This window comes from Gallus gallus, chromosome 25 (genome assembly GCF_016699485.2).
Source record: "Gallus gallus isolate bGalGal1 chromosome 25, bGalGal1.mat.broiler.GRCg7b, whole genome shotgun sequence".
Lineage (NCBI taxonomy): Eukaryota > Metazoa > Chordata > Aves > Galliformes > Phasianidae > Gallus > Gallus gallus.
Window position 1 is genome coordinate 1,216,182 of NC_052556.1, and position 22,974 is coordinate 1,239,155.

Below are 22,974 nucleotides of genomic sequence, written 5' to 3' on the forward strand. Positions count from 1 at the left end.
TCCAAACATCGGCCCCACAAACTCACATCCCATAGCTGTGCTGTGCGCCCTCCCAGGGCAGGATGGCGTCCTCTCCATCGTGCTCTCTAGAGGTCATATATGGCACTGCAGGGCAGGAGGGGGGGGTGGGGGGGGGAAGACAAAGCCAAAAAATATCCAATGGATTTATTAAAGAAAAAAAAAAAAGGATCATTTTAGTTCTTCTATTTAAAAAACAAAATAAAAACAACAATAATAATAATAATAATAAAAAAAACCAACAAAAACCATCTGACTTCCTAACACTGCAAACTGTAAAAACAACCTTTTTTTTTTTTTTTTTCCCTCCTTTTATATATATATATTAAAAAAAAAAAAAACAATTTTACATTCCTGGTTTCTTTGTTTTTTCCCCCCTCCCTCTACACACATGCACGAGGTCTCAGCTCTGCGGGGCTTTAAGAACGACAACAAAAAAGTTTATTCCTCTTTCAATTCCAAGTGGAAACACCTTCCCCCCTCTACCCCCCCCCCCCCACCCCCCACCTCCCCAAACCTTCCCAAGGCCTACAGATCTGCTCTTGCTCACTGAAGTCTTTTTCTTGCAGTAAAACAACCCCAAATTGGGCTCCTGGCGGCACCAGCCCCAAAGGGCTGCGTGTGTAAACGGGACTGGAAGCTGCACAGGGCTGAGCGGGGTCACAAAGCCACGGAAAGTCTGGAAAATAGAAGAGATTTCCAGAAAAATCCCTGGGAATTTGGGACGGTGTCCCCCCCCCCCCCACACACACAACATCCCACCCGTTTTGTGCTGGGAAAGCCCTTGAGATCCACTTGGATCTGTTTTCTGCTACTGGTGCTTACTGGGAAGCCCCCACAGCCCCTCGGGTGGGGGGGGGATGTGTGTGTCACAGTGATAAGGTTTGGCAGCTCTCAGGGCCAAAGAAGCCCAAACCCAGCTCGGGGTGACCCCCAGCATAAAAAAAATGGATAAATACAGGAACCCCCACGAGGTATTGGCAGCCCTCACAGAGCCGAGGGAAGGCAGAAGCTGTGCTGCAGCCCTGAGTGTTGGGGTCCCCCTGCTCTGCACCCCTGGGGGGGGTCACTGCATCACTACCTCCATGGGACAGGAGCTGAGGAGCCCACAGAGCATGGTCTCCATGAAGAAGCCCTTTGGAGCCAGCACCAGGGCCTGGGTGTGCTTTGGGCTGCCTCACTGCAAGCCACGGGGTGCTGCACCCCAAATCCCACAGCCCCTCACCAGCCCCGTTGGTGGCGATGACAGATGGGTGGACTCAATGATCTCTTCCAATCTCAGTGATTCTGTGGTTCTGGCAGCCAGCACACGTTGGAATGGGGGCAACGGCCCTATGTGAGGGGTGTGTTGGGGCACCCACATTGCTGGGATGTTTCTCAGCTTCATCATCAGACCTCCTCCTGCTTCTGTGAGGAGCTCTGCATGCAAAGCAGCAGGGAGCTGAGGGTCTCCCATGGCAGCAGGACAGTGCCTGTGGGGTCTGCCCCGGCCGTGGGGCGGAGGGAAGGTTCCATAGCAGCCTCAGATCACAGGGGTTTGCAAAACACTCCCAAAGTGTCGTTATTACCAACCAGTCCAGACACAGGTGGTGCTTTAAGACCGGAGACGCAGCGGGTCGCAGCAGAAGAGGAAGACGCAGGAGATGCTTCAGACCTGGCCACGAGCGAGGCTGCTGGTGCAGAGAACTCAGCCGAAGGTCAGCCCTTGAGGGGATGGCACTGAGATGCTGCCCGTCCGGCTGTGACACTGTGCTGTGCTGGCAGTGCCTCCTGGGGATGGCTGCGAGGAGCTGGGTGTGGGAGCGTGGGGACGGGCACCGAGCGGCCTCGTGCCGGGGATGGGGCTTGGTGCTCAGGGACCTGCACGACCCAGGCCACCCCAGAGCCCCCGCAGCACTCTGTGCTCAGACGGAGGTCTCAGACTGCAGCCTCATGACGAACTTGTGCGACTTGGGGTCCACAAACTCCTCCGAGAGCTTGAAGAAAGGGATCTTCTTGGTGCTGATCACCAGGCTGAAGTCGTGGCGCTTCAGCACGAAGACCACCCCGTCCTTCAGGCCGTTGGTCACTGGCTCCTCGCTGACCAGCGTCCACTGCTTGGCCAGCCAGCGGTCCTTGTGGTACTGGATGGTGGGCCCAGCGCTCAGGTACCTCTCCAGGAATGCCTGCAGGACAACAGACGTGTGAACATCACCTTCACACTGCTCACACTTGTATTTATTTGCAGCCTTGAGCTGCCCAGCAGGTCCTGCAGGAAAAGCCTCCCAGCGGCTGGGAACCAGCCCTATCCATCCCTCCCTTGCTGTCACACCCGCTTTTCCAGCTGCACAGCACTGCACCGCTCTCCCACCCCTCACCCTGATGAGAGATGCTCTCACACGTGGTTGGGCAAACCCACCCCCCGGGGTCCCCCATCCCACTCCACACACCTTGGGCGTCATGTCATGGGTGATGCAGAACTCGAGGTGCTGCAGGATGCTCTCCATGGTGTGGTAGGGCTGCTGCTTGGTGGTGCGCAGGTACTTCTGCATGGCCCGTGCCATGGAGGCAAAGATGGCCTGGGCTGCTTCCCGTGGGTCCATGATCTCCCGTGGGTTCTTCTGGTCCTCGTCCTGCAGCCGCTTGATGTGGGTGAAAGCCTCTTCCACTGCCACCACCAGCCTGCCGAGAAACACCCGTGCTTGCACCCTGGAGATCTCCAAAAGCCACTCGGACGTGGCCCTGTCCCCAAGAGCCTGGAGGAGCCACCTGGCACCTCTCCTCCCCACAGCCCAGACTTGAACCCCAGCACCAACCCCAAAGCAATTCACCCCAGCACTACCACCCTGCTCCAGCTCCCAGCCCAGCACCCTTGAGGAGACCCAGGGCTGCTCCCTCCATCCCAGCTCCCCCTTGGGGAGACCCAGGGCTGTCCCCTCCATCCCAGCTCCCCCTTGGGGAGACCCAGGGCTGTCCCCTCCATCCCAGCTCCCTGGAGAGGGGGATCCTGGGATGGTTCTTTAGAGCCCCCCACGGACTGCTCCCCCCTGACATCCCCATACCTGGCACGGCGTTTCCGCACCCTGCGCTCATGCTCTGCCTCCTCATAGTAGTACTCATTATGGCTGTTGTCGCGCCGGCGGGCGGCCGCGGCGATGACAGCCCTGGACTGCCCCGTGGAGTTGTTGGTGGTGTTTTCTGCAGGAAAAGGGGTGAGATGTTCCCCTTCCCAGTGCTGCCAGCACAGCCCCATCCCACGGACGCGCCCGACGTGCTCCTGCTTGCAGCAGGGCGGTTCTGCTGTGGGTTGGGAACCAGCGCCCGGCTTGCCCGCGACAAATGCACGCAAATCCGGAGAGACCGGCTGGGAGCCCAGCATGGGATGGAGCCTGGAGGGAGGGGGGGAAAACACTGGGACAGGAGGAGGGGGAACAAGAGGAGAAGCCAAGGGAATGGGAGCTCACCCTCGCCGAGGGAATAGACTTTAAACCCAGACATTTTCTTGGACAGGACGGATTTTGGCAGGTTGAGGAGGGCAGGATTGTAGACTGGGAAATCGTGGTAATAGTTCTCCAGGATCCAGATGGCCGCTCGTTGGATGCTGCAGGGAGACACAGCGGGCGCAGGGCACAGAGAGCAGGTTAGCACTGAGCCGGGGCAGGCACATGGGGACAGGACAGGAGGGAGGAACAGAGCTGGCACTGCAGACACACCTGGGCACTCACAGCTCCTCCAGTCAGGGATTGCCGGAGAGCAGCAGGACGCAGCATGCACACACCCAGCTGCATGTGCACGAGCACAAACACATACATGGACGCACAAACATGCACGAATGCAGATGTGCACCCAAATGCACACACACACACAAACACACAGGAGGGCACAAGCACCCACACAGCCCAAGCCCACCCAAACACGGTGCCACCCCCCCAACCCACGCACCCCACATCCCCGCACCTGAGGTGCCCGACGTTGTAGAAGCGGCTGGCGCCATCGGTGGAGCGCACGGCCTTGAGCGTGAACTGGGGCTGGAGCTGGCGCAGCTCGAGCAGCACCACGGCCAGGTAGTGCACGAAGAGCAGAGCGTCCACCAGCGAGACGGCGTACTGCACGATGCCCTGGTAGTTGCGGTCCCGCGAGTCCAGGATGCGCACGCCATAGAAGAGCCAGTAGGAGACAACCAGGAGGAAGACGAGCACCATGAGCAGCGCGCGGAAGACGAAGACGCGTGGGAAGAAAGCCTTGGGACGGCGGAAGAAGAGCGCCCAGCTGCCCAGCAGGAGGATGAGGAGTTTGAAGGCCACGGAGATGAAAAGCCCCTCGCAGGGCGTCCCGCAGGGCTCCAGCTCCTCCCGCCACAGCAGCTGGGGCAGCAGCATGAAGGCGAGAGGGGTGAGGAAGGCGAGCAGAGCCAACGCCCCGGCCAGCGCGACGCCCAAGTGCCGTGAGCAGTCCAGGTGCGCGCTGTCCTCCATGTCCTTGGTGATGCGTGTGATGTCATCGTGTGAGATGCTGTGCTCCGATGTCCCCGTCACCACCGTGGTGGTCTCGCCCCAGTTGTCATCCTGGGGAGGGGAGAAGGTTATGAAGCACGAGGCTGCAGCACTGCGGGACCCCAACACAGCCTGGTGTCCCCCCACCCCCCAAACCTCAGACCTCCAAGCCTGGCGTGCTGGCCGGAGCCATCACCCCCATTGAGCAGCCGAGGGACAGCACTGCAGGCAGCGCCCTGCAGGAAATCCCCGGCAGAGGCTCCGTGCTGCGCTCCACCTCTCCGCCCCATGCGCACGACGCGGCCGAGAGCGGCTCTGCAAGTGGAAGGCATTCTGTTTCCAGGCAAATCCCCTCATTAGCAGGGCCAGAGCCAACATGCCCAGCCCCGTCCTAACACAGCTGCTGCCTCCTCCTCCGTGCGGCTCCAGCGCCGGGCAGAATGAGATCGGTGGTGATCAGCGCTGGCGGCCACTCGCCGGCTCCCCGTGAGCCCATTTTGGGGTACACATCTCTCCCCAGAGGATGCAGCAGTTTGTTGAGATCTTAAACCTCTTTTCCTTATCGGTATGGGCTTTTTTCTCGTTGGTCTGCTGCTTTTTTCAGATGTATTTACTGCAAAACCTCCACGCAAAAAGATCCACCAGTAAAATCCCAGCAGCCGGCACATCCCTTCCCAAACACAGCAAGGCAGTCCTGCAGCGCAGCTGCCATGGCCCCAATTCATTTCTTTTTTCCACTGAAGTCACACAGGTGTGGATATGAGCTTCATTCCCTTCCCAGTCAGCACACAGAGCTTCAGCAAAGGGAAAAGATGTCACCACGCAGCCACAGAAAACACAGCTCTGACACACCAAGGGTTCTGTCTGTCTGTCCATCCTCTTGTTCTGCTCTGGCACAACCAAAGCTGGGGGTTCTATTGTATAAGATAAAATTGTGGTTTTCCTTCTGGAATTTCCACATGCTGGAGGCTTCATCCCATACCAAAGCAGTAGAACCACCCCCAGCGGGGGCTCTCTGGAGAGATGGGGAGTGGAGAGGGTGGAGGAGCTGGCACCCAGCTTGGACCCCTCCGAGCATCCTTTGTGTCCACGCAGAGCATCGTTTCTCAGGGTCAGGGGGATTCTGCTGCACAACTTGGGCTGGAGCAGCCCTCTGGAGGCTGCAGGTCTCGCACCACCAGCACAGAGCTCGCCCAGCTGCACAAACCCGCTCGTCTGTTTGATCCTCCCTAAGCTGGAGCTGGGGTTATTAAAGCTTGGCAGGACCAGGCGGCGTCGCCCTGCAGGCGCTGAGTAAAGAGCCAGAGTGGATCCGGAGTGAGCTGATCCCAAAGGCACCAATCTCAAAGGAGCTGATCCCAAAGGCATCAGTCCCAAGGAAATCAATCCCAAGGGAGCTGATCCCAAAGGCATCGATCCCAAGGGACCAGATTCTGAAGGCGCCGATCCCAAAGAAACCACTCCCAAAGGCACCAATCCCAAGGGAACCAATCCCAAGGGAGCTGATCCCAAAAGCATCAATCCCAAGGGAGCTGATTCCAAGGAAACCGATCCCAAGGGAGCTGATCCCAAAGGCATCAATCCCAAGGGAGCTGATCCCAAAGGCATCAATCCCAAGGGAGCTGATTCTGAAGGCGCCGATCCCAAAGAAACCACTCCCAAAGGCACCAATCCCAAGGGAGCTGATCCCAAAAACATCAATCCCAAGGGAGCTGATTCCAAGGAAACCAATTCCAAGGGAGCTGATTCCAAGGAAACCAATCCCAAGGGAGCTGATCCCAAAGGCATTTTCTACCCTGGGCAGTGGGAGGGCAGCTCATGCAGCATCCTCATCTCCTTCCACATGTCCCCCCTGCCCTGACACCCACAATTCACACTTCCCCCCTCCCCATTCTCACCCTCTCATCCCCCCGGGTCGATTCGTTGTCCAGCAGAGGCTCTCCAGGTGCCTGGATGGTCACCGACTTGTCCCCACGGCTCCCATCCCGGCTCTTGGAGCGATGCCGGTCCCGTCGGTCCCTGCAAGGCATAGGGTGGGGAGCAGGGTGGGTGCACGCCCAGGCTGGGGACTGAGGACCCCCCAAACATGCACCAGTCCTCACCTGTGCTTACGGGAGCTGCGGGAGTGCCCGGATTTGTAGGAGTAGCCCGAGTACTGCGACTCATTGTCCATGCTGTCGGCACGCCGGGGCTTGTGCCGCTCCACGCCGGGGGGCTTGGCTTTGCCCGACCCTGGGATGGCCACGGCCTCCTTCAGAGGGGGCTTCTTCAGGCCGAGGGGCACCTTCAGGAAGTCGACCGTCACCTTGAGGGACTCTATTTTGAACGCTGGGCTGGGCTCTGCTCGGAGAAATGGGAACGGCCGCCTGCGGGGTGGGGAACACACATGGGGTCAGGGCACTGCCACAGCCCCCAGACCCACACCCTGGGGCTCCTGGAGTTCTGCTGCCCACGAGCATCCCTATGGCTGTGATGGGGCCGGCACCTGCCTGCAGTCCCCATGAGACAGGGGCACAGTGGGCAAAGGATGGAGGAATTTGGGGCACTTTGAAGCATCTTGCATTTTAGATCCAAGCTGGTTCCAGGACTGCCACCTTCCCCTTTAGTAACACTATCGTACTGTGAGCTTTGAACCAAGCTCTTTCGGGTGATTTACACTTTAATGAATATCACAATCGTTGTTTTAATTTGCCAAGAGAGGGCCTGGGGTGGGAGCCAACTTTAAAAAGAAAAAAATAAAAGAGCCTGGCACAGGCTCCAGCCCCACTCACAGTCTGGGGCTCTGCCCAAACAAGTTCCCAACACGGAGCTGCCATCTTGTACAGATCAGTGCAGCCCCATGGACACAGTGAGGCTGGGGGCACTGGGCATGAGGATGGGACCCCAGCCTCAAACTGCAGCTATGGGAATTGGAAGTGCCCATACACATATAAGTGAGGATGCGCGTGGTGTGCCCACCTATGCCTGCGCTGGGCTGTATCTCTGCTGGACTGGGAAAACAATGCATGGCTCAGGGGCTGGAGTGCTGCTCATGCCCCATCTGCTGCAAGAAAGGGACTCAGACTGAGGGATGGCTACAGTGATACCCCTGGGGGACATCCCAGACCCACCAGGGGGGTGGCAGCCCCCTGCCCGCCTTTCCTGGATCCCTGATGATAGGGTGGGGGACCACCAGCACCTTGACCCCCCCTTTCCAGCCTCCCCCAGTGCACACCAGAGCCGCCTGTGTTTGGGTGGGCGGGTTACCAGGGAAATGCTATTTGGACCAAATAAAACCCGAATGTCTTTTGGCCTCTTCTCCGAGGCCTTGGAAAGGGGGAGATGGGGTCGAGGAGGGGAAAAAGAAGCAAAGGGGGGGGGGGGATGGACAAGGACCCCCTTTTGTCCCAGATGCTGGATGCTCGCACATTTATCACTATGGAAACAAAAGCCCCCCCATGCCGGTTGTCTAGGAGATGGCAGCGGGGCTGGGAGCTCGTCTCGGCGTACCCAGCGAGCAATGGGGGAAGGGGCAGGGAGAAAGGGACCCCCCCCCACCCCAGCCCCCTGGAGCACCCCCCCCTTTCTTCTGGGCTTTGTTGGGAGGCCGGGATCGGGTTTCTGGCAGGAACAATGCTTGGCGCAGGGGGCCATGGCTGGGCTTTTCCCCAACCCTATTCATTAGCGCCATTAAGGATCTGGACACCGTGGGCTGGAGGAGCCACAGGGCTTGGGGACAGCATAAGACTCACCAGGCGGGCTGCAGACGGGTGCTGTCCCCGTCCGAGTGGTCACCGGGGTGCGCAGGGCATCGTCAGCGTGCGGCGGGGACGGCATCCAGCTGGCAGGCAGTGGGGCATGGGAACTGCTCACACGTTGGGCTCCAAGCTGAGGGGAAAAGGGAAGGGGGGGTGGGGGAGGTCAGGAGGAAAGGAGGATCCCTGCCCCACCGTGTCTCCTCCCGTGGATCTTCACCATGAGCATCCTAAGCACGTCACCTCCCCGGCCACCCTGAGCCTTGGGGGACTGAGCCCAGCACGTCTCAGCCCTCAGCCCCACGCTGAGCATCACGCACTGCCCCCTCCCTGCTGTCACCCACCCTGCTGTCCTTCCAGCCAGAGAAGAGCAAAGCCTCTCCTGCATCACCCACAGGTCCTGGCCCCATCCAGACCCGGTCCCTCCTTGAGCCAGTATCAGGACAGGGATTTATTATTATTATTATTGCTGTTCAAAAAGAAAAGTTTGCCTGGCAGATGGGGGAGAGCCGGTTCGACAGCACAGGTGGAGGAGCTGGAAATGGTTCCCTCAGCTCTGCCCTCCCCTGCGCCAGCAGAGCAGCGCCGAGGGCTGGGAGCAGCAGCCAGACACAGGCAAATGAGGAGGAAAACTCACTTTTCTAATAGCGAGGTGATTAACTATTAGAACAAACTCCCCAGGGGAGGAGAGGCTTTGCCATCTCTTCACATCTTCAAGTCCAGACTGGATGGCGTTTGGGATGTGGCTGCAGCGCATTGTGGCTTCAAAGTGCACAGAGCTTGGATGGGGCTGAGGGCCCCCAGCATGTGGGGGCAGAAGGAGCTGCCACCTCCCCACCTCTGAGCCCATACATCTGCCACACCAACCATCCCTTGTATTCAAATGACCCCAAAAGATCCAAGTGCTTCTGTATGAGAAAGCTGTCTGATTTTAAACAGCTCTGGGGAAAAGCCCAACAAGCAAACCTGCTCTTCCTCTTCCCATCAAGGCAGCGCAAAACCACGTTATGGGGCACTCTCTGCCCATCCCATTCACCCATCCCATCACAGAGACCATGAGTGTGCAAGAGCCAGAGATGGCATTTGCTGGAGGGACAAAGCAATGCTGCTTCCCACCAGAGCAGCTGAGCAGAAGCAGCAGTAGGGAACACCTGCACGAGCACAGAGGGATGAGCATTTCCCTCCTCAGTGCAGTAAAGCAATTGGGAAACTGAGTCAGGCAGCATCACATTGGGGGGCTGGGGTCCTGGATTCCAGTGTATGGCTCCACTGCTGTTGATGCCCCCAGTGAGCCCAGAGGGCCACTAGGGAAAACTGAGGCACAAGCAGGAAACCTTACGGGACACAGCCCTGCTCCACATCGTGACTTTTAGGCTGGCCTTGGCGAGGCTGATCCAGGAAACAGCACAGCAAGCATCCCTCTGTGGGGAGCCAGGTGGGCACAGGCTGCATCTCCAGCACAGCCCCCAAACCAGACCCAACGCAGCCCCCAAAACAGCCCCAATGCAGCCCCCAAACCCACAGCTCCCTGCAGCCTGGAAGCCAGGGCACCTCCTGCCCCAGTGCTGGCTCTGCCAAGCCCTGCACCCAGCACATCTGCTCGCTCTGCTGCACCACCACGCCTTGCTGCCTTTGCACAATAGGCACTGTCCCTGGGCAGCCACTGCCTTGGCTCTTTGCAGCGACAGCCACCACTGTCCCCCTGCACCCCACAATCAATGGAGACAGGAACAGAGCAGTGGCTGTGGTTGCATCCCTGGGATGCAGGGGGCTGCCGGACACCCACAGGTGATGCACAATGCAGAAAGCTCTGTGGGTGCTCTGCAAGGTGGAGAGAACCAGGCAGGAGCTGGTGACCGCTTGGCACAGCATCTCCCCACTATGGCACACACACAAAGCCCTCTCCCCACCCAGCACCTCCTTGCAGCATCTCCTGTTGCTGGGAGCCCCGTGCTGGGAAGGAGCCCTTGCAAAGGAGCCGCTCTGCTCTGTCAGATGCCAAATGCCCCGAGGTGCCACTGCCACGCTCCCACGGAGGACTGTGCAAACTTCCACGCAGGAAGACATCCGTGGGCTGGCAGCTTCAGTGGGACGCACAGATGGCCCATGGGAAGACCAAACGACTTAATCCAATTCCCCCATGGGGTCCCATTCTGCTCTCAAATTGCTCAGCGTCAGCTTGGATGCAGAAGGTTTAATATCCTTCCCCAACTGCCAGCTTTAATTACGATCACGCGGGATTGTTACAATATCCACAGGAACGTCCCAGGCCCTCTGTGAGCAGCCGGGAATTCCCACTGTGTTGCAATGGACAAAGCGCAGCTGTCCCCCTGCTGCAGCTCCACATCGGAGCACCCACTGCCTCCACGCAGGTAGGAAGGGCCGTGCCAGGTGCAGAACCAGAAAATGCACCAAAAGCACGGGATTTGCATGAGGGCTCGCTGCAAAGAGAAAGCCATTTGCATTGCAAAACGTGACAGCGCCGAGAGGAGCCTAACTGAGCTGCGTCTTTCCCTGCCCTGCAAAGCGCTCTGCTTGCTGCTGCAGTGCTCCGAATGGGACAGCATCGTGGTGCTCAGCCCAGCGCAGGGCATGCAGCTCCCAGGGCATCACCACATGCTGCTCTTTGCTGTGTGTGTACCCACGGAGCGACAGCCACATGGTCACATCACTCCCACATGTCCATGCGGTGCTCGGGCGGAGCAGGGCTGAGTGCTGTCCCACGCTGTAGTTTTGGGGTGTCGATTCTCCAAGAGCATCGCGGGAAGCTCTGATGCACCACAGCAATGTCACAAAGGACAGTTCCTACCCCAAAGCAACGCTCGCTGGGTAAACAACTGCGCTCGGAGATGTGTTCTAGCTCTGTTTAATCCATTCCAGGCGCCCGATGCTAAATCCTGCAGGGCTGCGACGGGCAGACGGCGGTGTCCATGGCTCCAAGCTGGAAAGGCAGCGCAGGGCTGGGGGTGGCAGAGCTGTGGTTTGGCCTCGCAGTGACTCCAGCCCCGTCCTGTCACCCTCTGATGGCTCCATGTGGGGCAGCCAGGTGAGGAGAGCCGTGCCCTCGCTGCTCCAGGGCCCTGCCCAACATCCCGGCCACACAATAAAGCCATAAAGCATCCACTGGCCACACCGGCCCTCAGGAACAGAGCTGAGATCTCAGATGTGCTCGGACCGAAGACCTGGAGCTGCTTCAGCCGTGCTCGATGCCTGGAGATGAGCTCTCACCTTCCCCCATGTCCCCTCCAGCCCCATTGTCTGCGATCAGATCCAAACAAGACACCGCATCGCATCACCCAAACAGCCAAAGCGATCCTGGCAGAGGAGTGAGCACCAGCAGTGCCCCTTCCTGGGGTAACCCTTCCCAGCAGGGAATCCCCCAGGACAGGACAGCTTTCCTCCAACACTGCCAGCTGTGAAGCATTCCCAGGGCACCCGATATCCCAGGAACACGTGGGTACCACAAACACGGGACCACCCCAAAGACCCCAATCCCTGCAGGGATGATGGGCGCTGCTGATGGAACAGCAGGAAGGGCCCGGGCTGCCCCACATCCCACCGTGCCAGGAGCCCACGGGCACACAGCATCCCGGGCAGCTCCCACGGAGCCCTCTGCCGTGCCCCCCCCTCCCCCCCCGGCCCGACCCAGCGCTCCCCCAGCACAAAGGCAGCACCGGGCTGTTTGCAGATCGCATCGCGCTGGGTCTGCCCCCGAGCCCGGCTCGGTCCCAGCACAATCCCAACCGCTGTGATTAAGTAACAGCCGTCCCCAGAGGCTCTGTGAAGATAATATTTAATTCTCCTCTCTTGTTATTATTATTTTTTTTCCTAAGCCTCCGCCTCGGTGATTACAACACGGCCTGGTGGGGGGGGGGGGGGGGGGGGGGCGGCTCAGCTCCTGCTCCCGGAGATCTCAGCTCCACACGGGACACGGAGCTCACAGCACCAGGACAGACCGAGCCCGGCCCGAACGGGGCTATCCCAGCAGGTGAGCGGTACCGGGCAGCCCCCACCTCACCGCTCCCTTCCCTATCCCGGCCTCAGCCCCATGCCCACCCCCGGGCCCCGCTTTGCTCCAGGGGAGCACAAAGAGCTCCGGCACGGAGGACTGAGATCCGCAATCACTGCACTGCAAAACCCAGCGCCAGTCCGGCTGGGCCCGAGCATCCCCCGCGCTGCCCCCCGCACCCCCTCCCCGCCCCGCAGCGCCTCCCCCCGCCGGGCCGCGGCCCACGGAAGTCCCCGTACCCCCCCCCCACTCCAACCCCTCCGCGCACCGCTGAGCCCCGGCCCCACCGCCCCCACCCGGCCCCCGCCCCACACTCACCGCGCCCCGCACCTTTGTGCGCGTCCCCCCCGCTCCGAGCGCCGCGGGATCCCGGGGCTGCGGCGGCAGAGGAGGCGGAGGAGGAAGGAGGAGGAGGAAGAGGAGAAGGCGGAGGAAGCTCCAAATCCCGGCGGAGCGGCCCCGCAGCTCCGCACTCTCCGGCCCCACCGCGCCCCGGGCCGGCAGCTCCCGCCCCGCCGGCGGCCCCGCACCGCCCCGCAGCCCCCGCCCGCGCCGACGCTGTTCCCGGCCGCTCCCCCCCCCCCCCACCGTGCGCACCGCCCATTGTCTCCGCGCGGCGCTCCCGGCGCCCCTCCGGGGCTCAGCACGGCGGGGGGGGTCATTGTCTGATGCGGCCCCAGGGCTCCCACCCCCGGCTCCAGGGGGACGGCGCAGCTCGGGGGGGACCCGCCCCCCCCCCATGGGGCTGATCGCAATGGGTGTGGGCATGGGGAGGCCCCGGCGCCGCTCCCCACCCGCGGGGGCTATCATCCCGCCCCAGAAGAGCCCGTGGATGGGAGCCTGGAGCCCACCGGGCCTTCGTGCCCCAACGTTCCTCTGCTCAGGGACAAGATTTGTGCAGGGAGAGGTGACCTGGAGGGGTCCTGGGCTGTGCCCCCACTCCCAGCTTTTTTTGCCCAGGTCTGGGTGCTTTGGGGCTGGAGTGTGAACAAACGGCTTCGTGTGGCCCCCGTAGGTCCGCCGCTATGAAAGCTGCATGCAGCAGGGTGACCGGGACTGCCCAGCTAAGCCCATGCCCATCACAACCAGAGCATCCCACCTGAAGATGATAGTGCAGGGCCCAGCTCTGAGCTGAGTAGGAACACCTGGAAGGCAGCCCCAGGAACGAGGGCGGCACTCAGCTGAACTCTGCAGGGAACGGATAGGGCTGCAGGGGCGGGGGGGGGAGCACACACAGGCAAACCCCACCCTCTGGGAGAAGGAATGCGGGCAACCAAAGAGGAAGGAGCAGGCTGAGCCCTGCGGAGCCCCTATGCCAGGAGTTGGGATCCCCGGGGGGGGGGGGACAAGGAACAAGCACTCAGCAGCAGCTCCGCCCTCCAACCCCAAGAAACAAGGTAGGAAGGCAGCAAGCTCTGCTCCCACCATCTATTGCAGCATCGGGGCAGGGGGTCACGGGGGACAACACCCCCAAATCCTCTATTAGCTTAAAGCGTGCACCCCCCCCCAGAACGGGCTGGGTAGACTCCTACAGAGCCTCCTACAAACCCAGATCCCTCGGGAGGACAATTACCAGGCTCTGAAGCTAACGTGGGGGTAGGCAAAGGGGGGACCCCCAAAAGGTGTACAGCGAGGATACCGCGGCGGGGGGCGCGCCCGCTGTCTGGAACAGCCGCCCTGGGAGCGCGGCGCTTTATATCAATGGGACTGGGATGGGAAGGGGCCGGGCCGCCCCCCCATGCCGCCCAATGGAGAGCCGCGCTGCCCTCCCGGTGCACACCATTGGCGAGATTTAAATAGCTTGTTTGGCCTTAAAGGGGAGGGAAGAGGCGTTGGGAGATTGATTTCGGGCTTTTTTTTTTTCTTTTTTTATTTTCCGTGGATATTGTGCAGCACTGGTTATGGGTTGGGGGCCCTTGGGGTCACCCCCTTTCTCTTCCCCTCTCCCCCCTCCTTCCCCCGTACCGCTACGGTAGATGCGCTGGGCGGGTGGTGCCCGGCAGTATTTCTTCCCCGCAGCGCTCCGGAGCACGTGGCTGGGTGTGGGGAGAAGGACGGAAGGGACAACCCAGTGCTGGGGGACCCCTGAGCCGCGCAGTTCGTCCCTCCTTCCATCTCTCACCCAGGGGGAACCCACCCTGCTTTTTCCTACCTGTGGGTTGCACAGCTCCCGTCCCCTGGGGTTGCTCGGGATCGTTCTGTCTCTACCGTATAATGGCGAGGGATGGCGATGCTGCACCCAGCAGCAGCCCTGGGGATGGATCCCAACTCATTCGGGTTTCCTGGCTTAGAGCTGGGGGATCACTGTCGCCCTTATAGGTGGCTCAGTGGCTGGATTGAGGCTTTAGGGCTTGCTATAGGGTGGGTGCCCCACTGCTCTCACCTCCCTTCCCCCTGCAGCCAGCTGCCCGGGGCTGTCCTCCGGCTCCAGGAGTGATTAATGGGCCCTGGGAGCTCATTCCTGGCCAGCTGGGGCTGCGGGAGCCTCCTTGCCATCTGGGAAGGGCCGCATTGTTCCACCTGGTGATTTACAGGGACTGTTCCCTCCCTCACGTCCCACGTCGGGCAATGTACGGCACCGGGGCTCAAGCAGTGCAGCACACACCCCTCGGGGACAGATGCCTCGTCCTGGAAATCTCCTGCTGAGAAGCCTTATTCCTCACCTCGTGCTACGGGGAGGGCACCCCGAGACCCCTCTCTTTGCCACCACCCCAAAGGCTCCACCCTGGCAGGTTTGGCTCCAGGACCTCCCCCCCTTCCGGCGTCACGGCTGCGTTTGTTGCTCCATCGGGACAGGGAGAGGACCTCGGGCAAACAGCTCTGGGAGTCCTGGAAAGCAGCATCCACACCACCTTCCCCCCCCCATCCACTGCGTTGATGTTTGTCTGCGAGCCCCCGGGGCAGCACAGTCCGGACCGCCCTCCTGACCGCAGCCCCACAGCTACAACCCCCCCCCCCGGGGGCACCCGGCCCTGAGCAGCTGCGCACCCCCTCCCCCGGATCCCTGCCCCGCTGCCCTGATCTGTGCCGATGTCATCATCATCATCATTGCTCACCTCTGCTGATGTCATCATCTCTTATCTCTGCCGATGTTATCACCGCACTGGCGTGAGGCCCTGGATGGCTTTCCCTGCTCTGAGAGAAGGGGGGGGGGGGGAGATGTCTGCTCTCTGTCCGCCCTAGCATCGTCCCTTCCGGCCCAGCATTGCCCCCAGAGCACCGCTGGCATCTGTTAGCGCTGGGGCTGCTTTGGGAACGTCCCACCCGAGTGCAGGATGGGGTTTCTCCCCCCACACCGCCCAGCCTGGGGTACCAGCAGCCGGCGTCAGCCTGCAGGACCCTGTCGTGGGGACCCAGCAGATGGCACTGCCGCCTCGCGCAGAGGAGATGGGGACGCAGCTGCTGCCCGCGGTGACATCTCTGGGGTCAAGGCCACCCGCTGGGGGCACGCCAGGCCCTGGCAGGCTGCGACAGGGGGAGTGCTTCCTCTTTCCCAAAGCGGGGTGTACCGTCCTGCACCGCTCCTCTTTGGGGACAGAGAGCAGCAGAGAGGGGGCTCAACCTCACTGCTGGGGAGGAGCAGCCCGGTGGTTTCATGCAAGTTCCCTTTTTGGCTCATTTGGGGCTATTCTGCATGGTTCCTTTTCAAACGTTGGGTGAAGGCTTCCCTGTGCAAGCACCCACCTGTGCACTCAGTATCACCTGGAGAGCATGGAGAGATGGAGGTGTGCATGGAGAGAGCTGGAAGCAGCAGTGGAAGCAGAGACCGCTGAGCACAAAGAGCAGATGAGGGACCCAATCTGTTTGAGGCGACGGCGAGGCCGGGACAAGAGTGAATGAGCATGAAGTGCTGCCATTGTGCGTGGCACAATGAGGACCATATGTCAGGGCCGGGGCTGGCAGCCGGGGACAGCAGAGGTCTGGGAGTCACGCAGGGGCTTGAGCTCCCCTAACCTCATCCCCAGCTCCATGCCGGTCGGGAGGGATAGGGATGGGGCCGTGTCCAGTGAGTGGAGCAGGCTGGGAGTGCTGGGGGCATCTCCAGTCTCCATCAGCTGCCATCGCCCCCAGCTCCCCACCCCCCTTTCCCTGCCGCCTTCCCCTGCTCCCTCCCCATCTTTATTATTTCCCCTTTGACGCATCTCCGCTGAGCCGAGCGGCTGCCGAGGCCAATTGATTATATGAAGAAATTTGGAGCAAGTCGGCGAACAGCTGCAACCTGCCCCCTGGGGGATGCTCGGGAGCGGCGCAGACAAAGGAGCCGTGCAAACTTGCTTCCCCACATCGCACGGGGTGGGCTGAGGGAGCAGGAGGGCACTGGGGGCTCATGGGGACAGGACAGGGGACGTGGGGAAGGGACAGAGGGGCGCAGAGAAGTGATGGTGGCTCTGAAGCTGAGGTTGTGCTGATTGCTCAGGGAGAGTGAAGGTGGCTCGATTGGGGATGCTGGTGCCCGGAGCAGATGTCCCCATCTCTCTTCTGACACTGGGGGGATGTTCATCACATTGCCACCGCCGCCTCCAGAACCCCACAGCTGCTGGGAGGAGGTGGTCACAAACAAGGTTAAAAGGAAAGGAGAAGGGAAGGAGGCACTCCGAGTTCAAGATCTCTTTTGCTGGCAGTTTAATTCATTTCCCCCTCCCCGACTTCCTCGTGAACTCATAAATAATAAATCCTCACACAGTCCGAACAGCCAAGACGAATGCAAGCTGGGGCACACAGGGGTGGGTTGGGCTGCTTTCCACCGTGGTTGTTTCTGTTTGTTTGTTTGCTTCCTAGGTTTCTTTTCCGAAAAGTGCACAACACAGCAAATAAATAATAACATTTATCAATAAATTAATTCAATAAATATCCTCGTGGCGCAGGGGCGTGGGCTGAGTGGAGGGGACGGGTGGGCTGCCCTGCTCTGTGCGTGTCCCTTGGGGATGCCACATCCCCGAGCACGTCCCATGGGATGTGGGCTGCTCTGGGGATGCAGGGAGATGGGGTCTGGAGCTGTGGGCAGTGCCAGGACGGGGATGGAGCTGGGCCATATTCCACCCTGCAGTGAGCAGCACACTGCCTTTGGGCACAGCAGGCACTTTCTGCTCTGTCCCGGTCCCCATGGAGCTCTGCTCGTGCTCCTGCCACCGCCAGTGCAAAATTAACTCTTAGAAAGTAACAGGGGAGACAGAGGAAGAGGTGGGGTATGAAGATTGCTCTGGGGCTGTCAGGGATATTGATGCGAAGAGGGCGTGTAAAGGGCTAGGGGTTCCACGCTCACTCTGCTCAGAGCTGAGGGTAGTGCAGGTGGGGATGCACAGCTCTGGGATGAGGTGCTCCCAGAGTGGGATGCATTGGGGAGGTGGGTGTGCAGTGAAGGGGCTCAGCCAGGCCCCAGGTGACAGCAGCTCCAGCCAGGCATAGGTCAGTATGGCCTTGGGCACCATGCAGCTGTCCATGGTGTAGTGTGGCCGGATCCTGCCCTACGTCTGCAGCATGCTGAGTACTCTGTGCCACACCAGGATGGAGCTGGAGAGGCTTCTCTGTGCACAGGGGAGAGCGCTGGGAAGGTGGGGTGGTCCCCAGGCGGTGCCCTGTGGCTGGAGGGGCAGATGGATGGGACTGTGGGCTGCTTGGTGCCTCATGGGCACAGTCTGTGGCTTGTAGAAAAGAGGTGACATGGGTGAAGGTGGACCAGGTCGTGGCTGTGGGGACAGATGGACAGATGTGGGCTCAGGATCCCATTGGCACTATCAGCGGGACATGCAGCAGAAGGACAGACAGACGTTGGGAACAGACGGGCTTCAGGCAGCAGGTCCAGCAGGACAGACAGACATCTGATGGGCTGAACAGCCCGCCTGGCTCAGGCAGCACGGACAGACAGATGGATGTGGGCTTGGTGGTGGGGAGATGCAGTTTATGGATAGAGGCAGAGCAGGCAGATGGGATTCAGTCCATCCAAGCAGTCAGACAGATACAGGTGCAGCATTGTTGGGTCGCATCTGGACCAGACATACTCAAACCCTCAGCCCAGCAAGTTGGTTGGGTTGGTGACGGACGGGTGGACGGACAGACAAACAGACACAGGCTGGGCGGCTCAGACATCCAGCACGTGGTTCAGGTAGGAGATGTAGCAGATAGCCAGGCGAAGGATCTCAATCTTGGAGAGCTTCTTGTCGGGCGGCAGCGTGGGCAGCAGCTTGCGCAGCTCGGCGAAGGCCATGTTGAAGGCTTCCACGCGGATGCGTTCCCTCGTGGCGTGGGCTGTGCGGTACTTGGCCGTGGCTCGCCGCCGCCGCCGCCGCTCCTCCCGGCTCAGGTGCTGCAGGTCCTTCTTCACCGCCTCTGCCTGCTCGGCCCCGCGGGGCTGAGGGCACAAAGCGACGCCGGACTCCTCCGCGCCGCCCACGCGGCCGCAGTCGCTGAAGACGGATTCGGGCTCGGAGTGCGCGGGCGGGAGGTCGAGCTCTGTCTGCTCCGAGTTGAGCATGGTGGGTGCGGATGGATGGACGGATGGATGGATGGACAGATGGACAGATGCTGGGCTGGGGGTGGAGTGAGGCGAAGCGAATCCACTGGGACAGGGCCTCTTGCTCACAGCACTGCCCCACTGGCTCTCCTCCTCCTCCTCCTCATCACACGGCGTCTCTGCACGACTTCAGAGTGCTTCCCTTTTTCTTGCTGGAGGGGCGACGGCAATAAACTGATAGAAGGGCAGGATGCATAAAAATACAACAAAAACACAAACATCGGCAGCTCCCGTGCAGCTGAACCGGGTCAGGGGCTGTCAGGTGTCAGAGCCGAGCTGCAAAACAGAGAGGGGGGCTCAGGGTGGGGAGGGGAGAGCATGGACATGGCTGTGCCCCCCCTGCTCCGTGGTGGTGGCTGGGGAATAGGGATAGGGATGGGACAGGGACAGGAAAGGGGAAGGGGGAAAGGGGGAAAGGGGGAAAGGGGGAAAGGGGGAAAGGGGGAAAGGGGGAAAGGGGGAAAGGGGGAAAGGGGGAAAGGGGGAAAGGGGGAAAGGGGGAAAGGGGAAAGGGGGAAAGGGGAAGGGGGAAAGGGGAAGGGGGAAAGGGGAAGGGGGAAAGGGGAAGGGGGAAAGGGGATTAGCTACAGTGGTTGAGACAGAGCTTCAGAGTGGCTCTGGGAGAAGGTGGAAGCTGCTCCTCCCGGCTCTCCGGAGGGATGACAGGTGGTGGATGAGTGAAGGGGAAAAACAGACTGCGGGGGCGAGGGGAAGGGGGGCTCAATTGTATACTAAATGAGCCCGTATGTCATGGATCCTGGCACCCCAGACATATGGAACCCAACACAGCTGCTTTGCTTGATGTGTCCAAATAGGAGCTAGCTGCGTGCTCCCTGAGGGCTCCTGGCCCTGGGCTCTTGGTGCTGCAGGCAGGGACCTATACAGGTGCCCACAGCCTGTGGATGGCTATGAGGACAGTGACCCTGGGCAGGGGATGGCGAATGAACTTTGAAAGGGGAAATGCTGCTGAGCAAAGAGACGGCGGCCGGGCTGGGAAGAGAGCCAGGAAGAGATGTACAACATATTACATCTCTCTGGCCTGACAAGCTTGTAATGAGCCATATGACTGAGAAATGGAAACCAAACGAATACAGACAGGTGATGGCTGGGGAGAAATAGCCCACATCCCGTTCTGAAGGACAGGTGATGGACAGAGCGCTTGATGTGCTCTTGCAGAAGCACTGCCCGGGCACATACATACATATGGTCCCCACCAAAAACTCTTTGACAATCTCACATGCAATTACAACCGTTCATTCCCACCCATGTTCATATCTCAGCTCACCAGGTCTCTGCTCACTCCTACACACATCCACCCTTGCATTGGGATACTCAGATTTCACTAAAATAAATTACTTGGACTTTTTCCTAGGACACAAACCAGTGCATCAGTAGGGGTAAAGCACCAAAGGCTGAACAAAAAGTCATTCCAGTGAAGCCCTTGGCCTGGAGAGGAGGGAAGGAGCTGCTTTAGGTATGTGCTGATAGGAAGGCGGCTCTTGGGAGGTAACCTTAGGGCTCTAGTGCAATAAGCCCCATAATAAAGGAGTGTATCCTTGTGGGAAGCCTGAGCTGAGCTTTGTGTTTGATGTGCTCTGCTCACTCTCGGTGCAGATACGGACCAGCCGTGTTCCAGGCAATGGGAGAAGCACAGAGCTGCGCACCTAAAGTTCCTGTATCAGCCCCACCTGCTGCAGCCACAGGGACAGCAGTGCTCCCTTCACCTTCTCCAGCCCCATATTCCTCTCACCCCATTATTGGGGAGCCAAGACCTCCATCCTCCCACCCCATCCCTCCTGCTGGCAGCTTTGCCTTGGAGCATCGCTCCCATCTGCTGCATGGACCCATCAGTGCAGAGTGCAAGGAGGTGGACGGCTGGGCTGCGTCCTTGGATGCTGTCACCCTTGTCAAGTGGCACCCCTGTGCCATGATGTGCAGAGGGCTGTGGGATGCGGTGTGGTGCTGCCTCTGAATCCTCACGAGTTGCAGTTGTAGTGTCAGCAATGAGTTCTGCATGGGGCCTCTCTCACTGCTCTCGATCGCAGCAGGATGTTGGCAGTGGACACCGCACTACTTGCACGAAGGCAAGTTCCAGTGCTGCACCCCAGTCCTGCTCAGCCTGCAGGCTTGGCCCCCCTCAACAAGCTCTTCCTCTGCATGGGTGCCTCGTGCTCTGAGCTGCTGTGTACTCCGGATGAGCCATAAGCTGCCACCCTCCTAAGTCCATCTGCGGCAAGAACTCCCCTTGGACCCACACTTGTCCCAGTCCTACCTCCAGCAGAGCTCTGGTGATGCCCCAAGAGAAGCAACGCTTCCAACCCTCACCCTTTTCCTTGCGCTCCATTCCAGCAGTGTGACCATTTCTGAGCGCTCCCCACCAGACCCACTCTGAGGCTGTTTGAGCGGATGCTCCTTTCCTTCTTTCTGCTCAGAAATCCCCCTCCTGCCCCTCTCGCAGCACCCAACTCCACAGCATCACTTCGCCGTCCCACCCCAGCAGAGCTGCCTTACCCCTGAGTTGACGACCATTCCCAGGCTCCAGCTTTCCTCTTCCTGAAGCCCAAAGTAATCCGGGAACTGCTTGCTCATCCGTCCATGGAGGAGGCAGAAAGTTGGCGACCTGCTCGGTGGGATGAGCCCCGGGATCCTTGGGGCCCGAGCATGCCACGAATAGGGCAGGAGCTCAAGGACCATGCAGGGAGATGGACACCAAGGAGGCATGTGCCCCACGCGCTATATATGCACCCCGGCCTCGCACGCCGGGTCCGACCCCAGCTGCCTCATTGGCCGCTTCGCTGCTCCCCCCCTCATAAATATTAAAGCCAAGAGAGGGGATGCCATTGGCTGTGGGGGAGGTTGGAGCCCCCGGGAGAGGAGGGAGGTGGAGGTTGGATGTGGTCCTGGAGGGTGGATGGAGGTGGTGGGCTGGGAGGAGGGAGGGAGGGAGGGAGGAAGGGAGGAGGGTGGGGGTGCTCCGGGAGAAGGCGACATCTGTTCTCCATGCATATTTCATAAAGGAGAAATGGAGAGATGGGAGCGAGCGTGGAAGGGGAGAGATGGGCAGGCGTAGCGCTGGGTGGGACGGGAGCGGCGCGGCCGACGGCACAGCCCTGCCTGCTGCGGGGTGAGACGGGCTGTGCTGTGCGTGCATCACCTGGGAGCGGGGCTGGAGATCCTGTCCCAGACAGCTCCAATAGCAGCACCATCCCATAGGTGTTCCCTGTGAGCTGCTGTAAAATTCACCCGGAGTAAAGTTTGGGGAGGAGAGAGAAAGTGAAAGGAAGAGATACCCAGAGAGCACAAGTGCTGCTTTGACACACTGCTCACCACAAGACAACGATCTCTTTTATGGGTTAGACTTCATCTGAACCTCTCACCCCTTCTCTGATTTCAGATTCTTCCATTAAACTCTGCCTTGAAAAAATCCACTCCGTTACCCGCCCTCTCCCAGCTCTGAAAGCTGTGCATCTCTCACCCCACACTCCATTCCTGCGTGTGCCCTCCTGCTGCAGCATCCCCCCCCTCCATCCCCTCTGCCCCCCACTCCCCGGTGCTGGCTCCCTGCCCCACTCCTGGCCCCTTGGGCAGCTTCCTCCCAGCACGATGAAGCCCAGGTGATGGGCATGGGCACCTGGGCCAGCTCCAGCCCGCGGCACAGCTCAGCAGATGGGCTCGGGGTTTGCAGAGCGAGCGGCGGCCGAGGCGGAGGGATCAGGTGGTGGTGAGAAGAACTGCCTCACCATTGCTATGGCACCGATTAGCAAACAATATTCGCCTAATGAGCTCATGGCAATCATTGCATCCACCCCGAGAACAACGCATAGCACCCGGGTACCACACGGGATGTGATGCACACCCATCACCCTGCACACATCGCTCCTCGCATGCGGGAGAGCAGCACACACACGTCTGTAGGGTCCTCAGCCCCACCACCCCTCCTCCCCACACTCACAGCCTGGCCCCATCTCCCCCGAGAGCCCGCTGGGCTGTTTGCATTCGCTCCTTGCTGCCTCCTCTGCTCCATGTCCCTGCCAGGACGCCAGCAGGGCCCCCCCTCTCTCTGCAGCTGATGCCGGGCTGCTGCGGGCACCCTGCCGGGAGCGGGCAAGGATGGAGGAGAGCTGCTCCCAGCAGGGAAGCCAGGACTGCTCTGCAGGGTTCCTGCTTCGTGCAATGGGTTCCCACTCCAGAGGCTCTCTGCCCTCTCCCCACTGCACTTCCAGGGGCAGT

General features: G+C 60.3%; 2 protein-coding genes and 1 long non-coding RNA gene across 9 annotated transcripts; 1 reads left to right on the forward strand and 2 right to left on the reverse strand.

Moving 5' to 3' along the window:
- Window positions 1-189: 189 nt before the first annotated feature.
- VANGL2 (VANGL planar cell polarity protein 2) lies at window positions 190-12,950 on the reverse strand. 5 transcript variants are annotated; one of them, XM_046903997.1, is made up of 9 exons: window positions 12,831-12,950; window positions 8,222-8,357; window positions 6,593-6,856; window positions 6,389-6,509; window positions 3,955-4,562; window positions 3,462-3,598; window positions 3,060-3,195; window positions 2,448-2,679; window positions 190-2,183 (listed from the first exon to the last, which is right to left on the reverse strand). In XM_046903997.1, the coding sequence occupies exons 3-9, from the start codon at window positions 6,661-6,663 to the stop codon at window positions 1,923-1,925; spliced, it is 1,566 nt and encodes a 521-aa protein (XP_046759953.1). In that variant the 5' UTR covers window positions 6,664-6,856; window positions 8,222-8,357; window positions 12,831-12,950; the 3' UTR covers window positions 190-1,922. The 5 variants fall into 5 exon arrangements, with proteins under 5 accessions (XP_046759953.1, XP_046759952.1, XP_046759951.1 ...); XM_046903996.1 differs by lacking the exon at window positions 12,831-12,950 and adding an exon at window positions 12,564-12,735; XM_046903995.1 differs by lacking the exon at window positions 12,831-12,950 and adding an exon at window positions 12,552-12,735.
- LOC107055095 lies at window positions 12,140-17,073 on the forward strand. 2 transcript variants are annotated; one of them, XR_001470086.4, is made up of 2 exons: window positions 12,140-12,212; window positions 14,768-17,073. It is a non-coding gene; the product is annotated as an uncharacterized LOC107055095 (long non-coding RNA). The 2 variants fall into 2 exon arrangements; XR_006932125.1 differs by lacking the exon at window positions 12,140-12,212 and adding an exon at window positions 13,487-13,630.
- On the reverse strand, window positions 16,833-21,455 carry NHLH1 (nescient helix-loop-helix 1). 2 transcript variants are annotated; one of them, XM_046903896.1, is made up of 2 exons: window positions 21,256-21,455; window positions 16,833-18,918 (listed from the first exon to the last, which is right to left on the reverse strand). In XM_046903896.1, exon 2 carries the CDS (start codon window positions 18,703-18,705, stop codon window positions 18,313-18,315), a length of 393 nt encoding a protein of 130 aa, XP_046759852.1. In that variant the 5' UTR covers window positions 18,706-18,918; window positions 21,256-21,455; the 3' UTR covers window positions 16,833-18,312. The 2 variants fall into 2 exon arrangements, with proteins under 2 accessions (XP_046759852.1, NP_001384584.1); NM_001397655.1 differs by having other exon boundaries at window positions 16,833-19,020.
- Window positions 21,456-22,974: the final 1,519 nt, after the last annotated feature.

What these genes read in the sequence shown, in the direction of transcription:
- VANGL2 (XM_046903997.1), bottom strand. Translation starts at nt 6,663, where the DNA reads ATGGACAATGAGTCGCAGTACTCGGGCTACTCCTACAAATCCGGGCAC. An exon ending in GTGCGGAAACGCCGTGCCAG is followed by an intron (nt 2,680 to 3,059) that starts GTATGGGGATGT and finishes GTTTCTCGGCAG; the next exon opens with GCTGGTGGTGGCAGTGGAAG. An exon ending in CCCATGACATGACGCCCAAG is followed by an intron (nt 2,184 to 2,447) that starts GTGTGTGGAGTG and finishes GTTGTCCTGCAG; the next exon opens with GCATTCCTGGAGAGGTACCT.
- NHLH1 (XM_046903896.1), bottom strand. Translation starts at nt 18,705, where the DNA reads ATGCTCAACTCGGAGCAGACAGAGCTCGACCTCCCGCCCGCGCACTCC.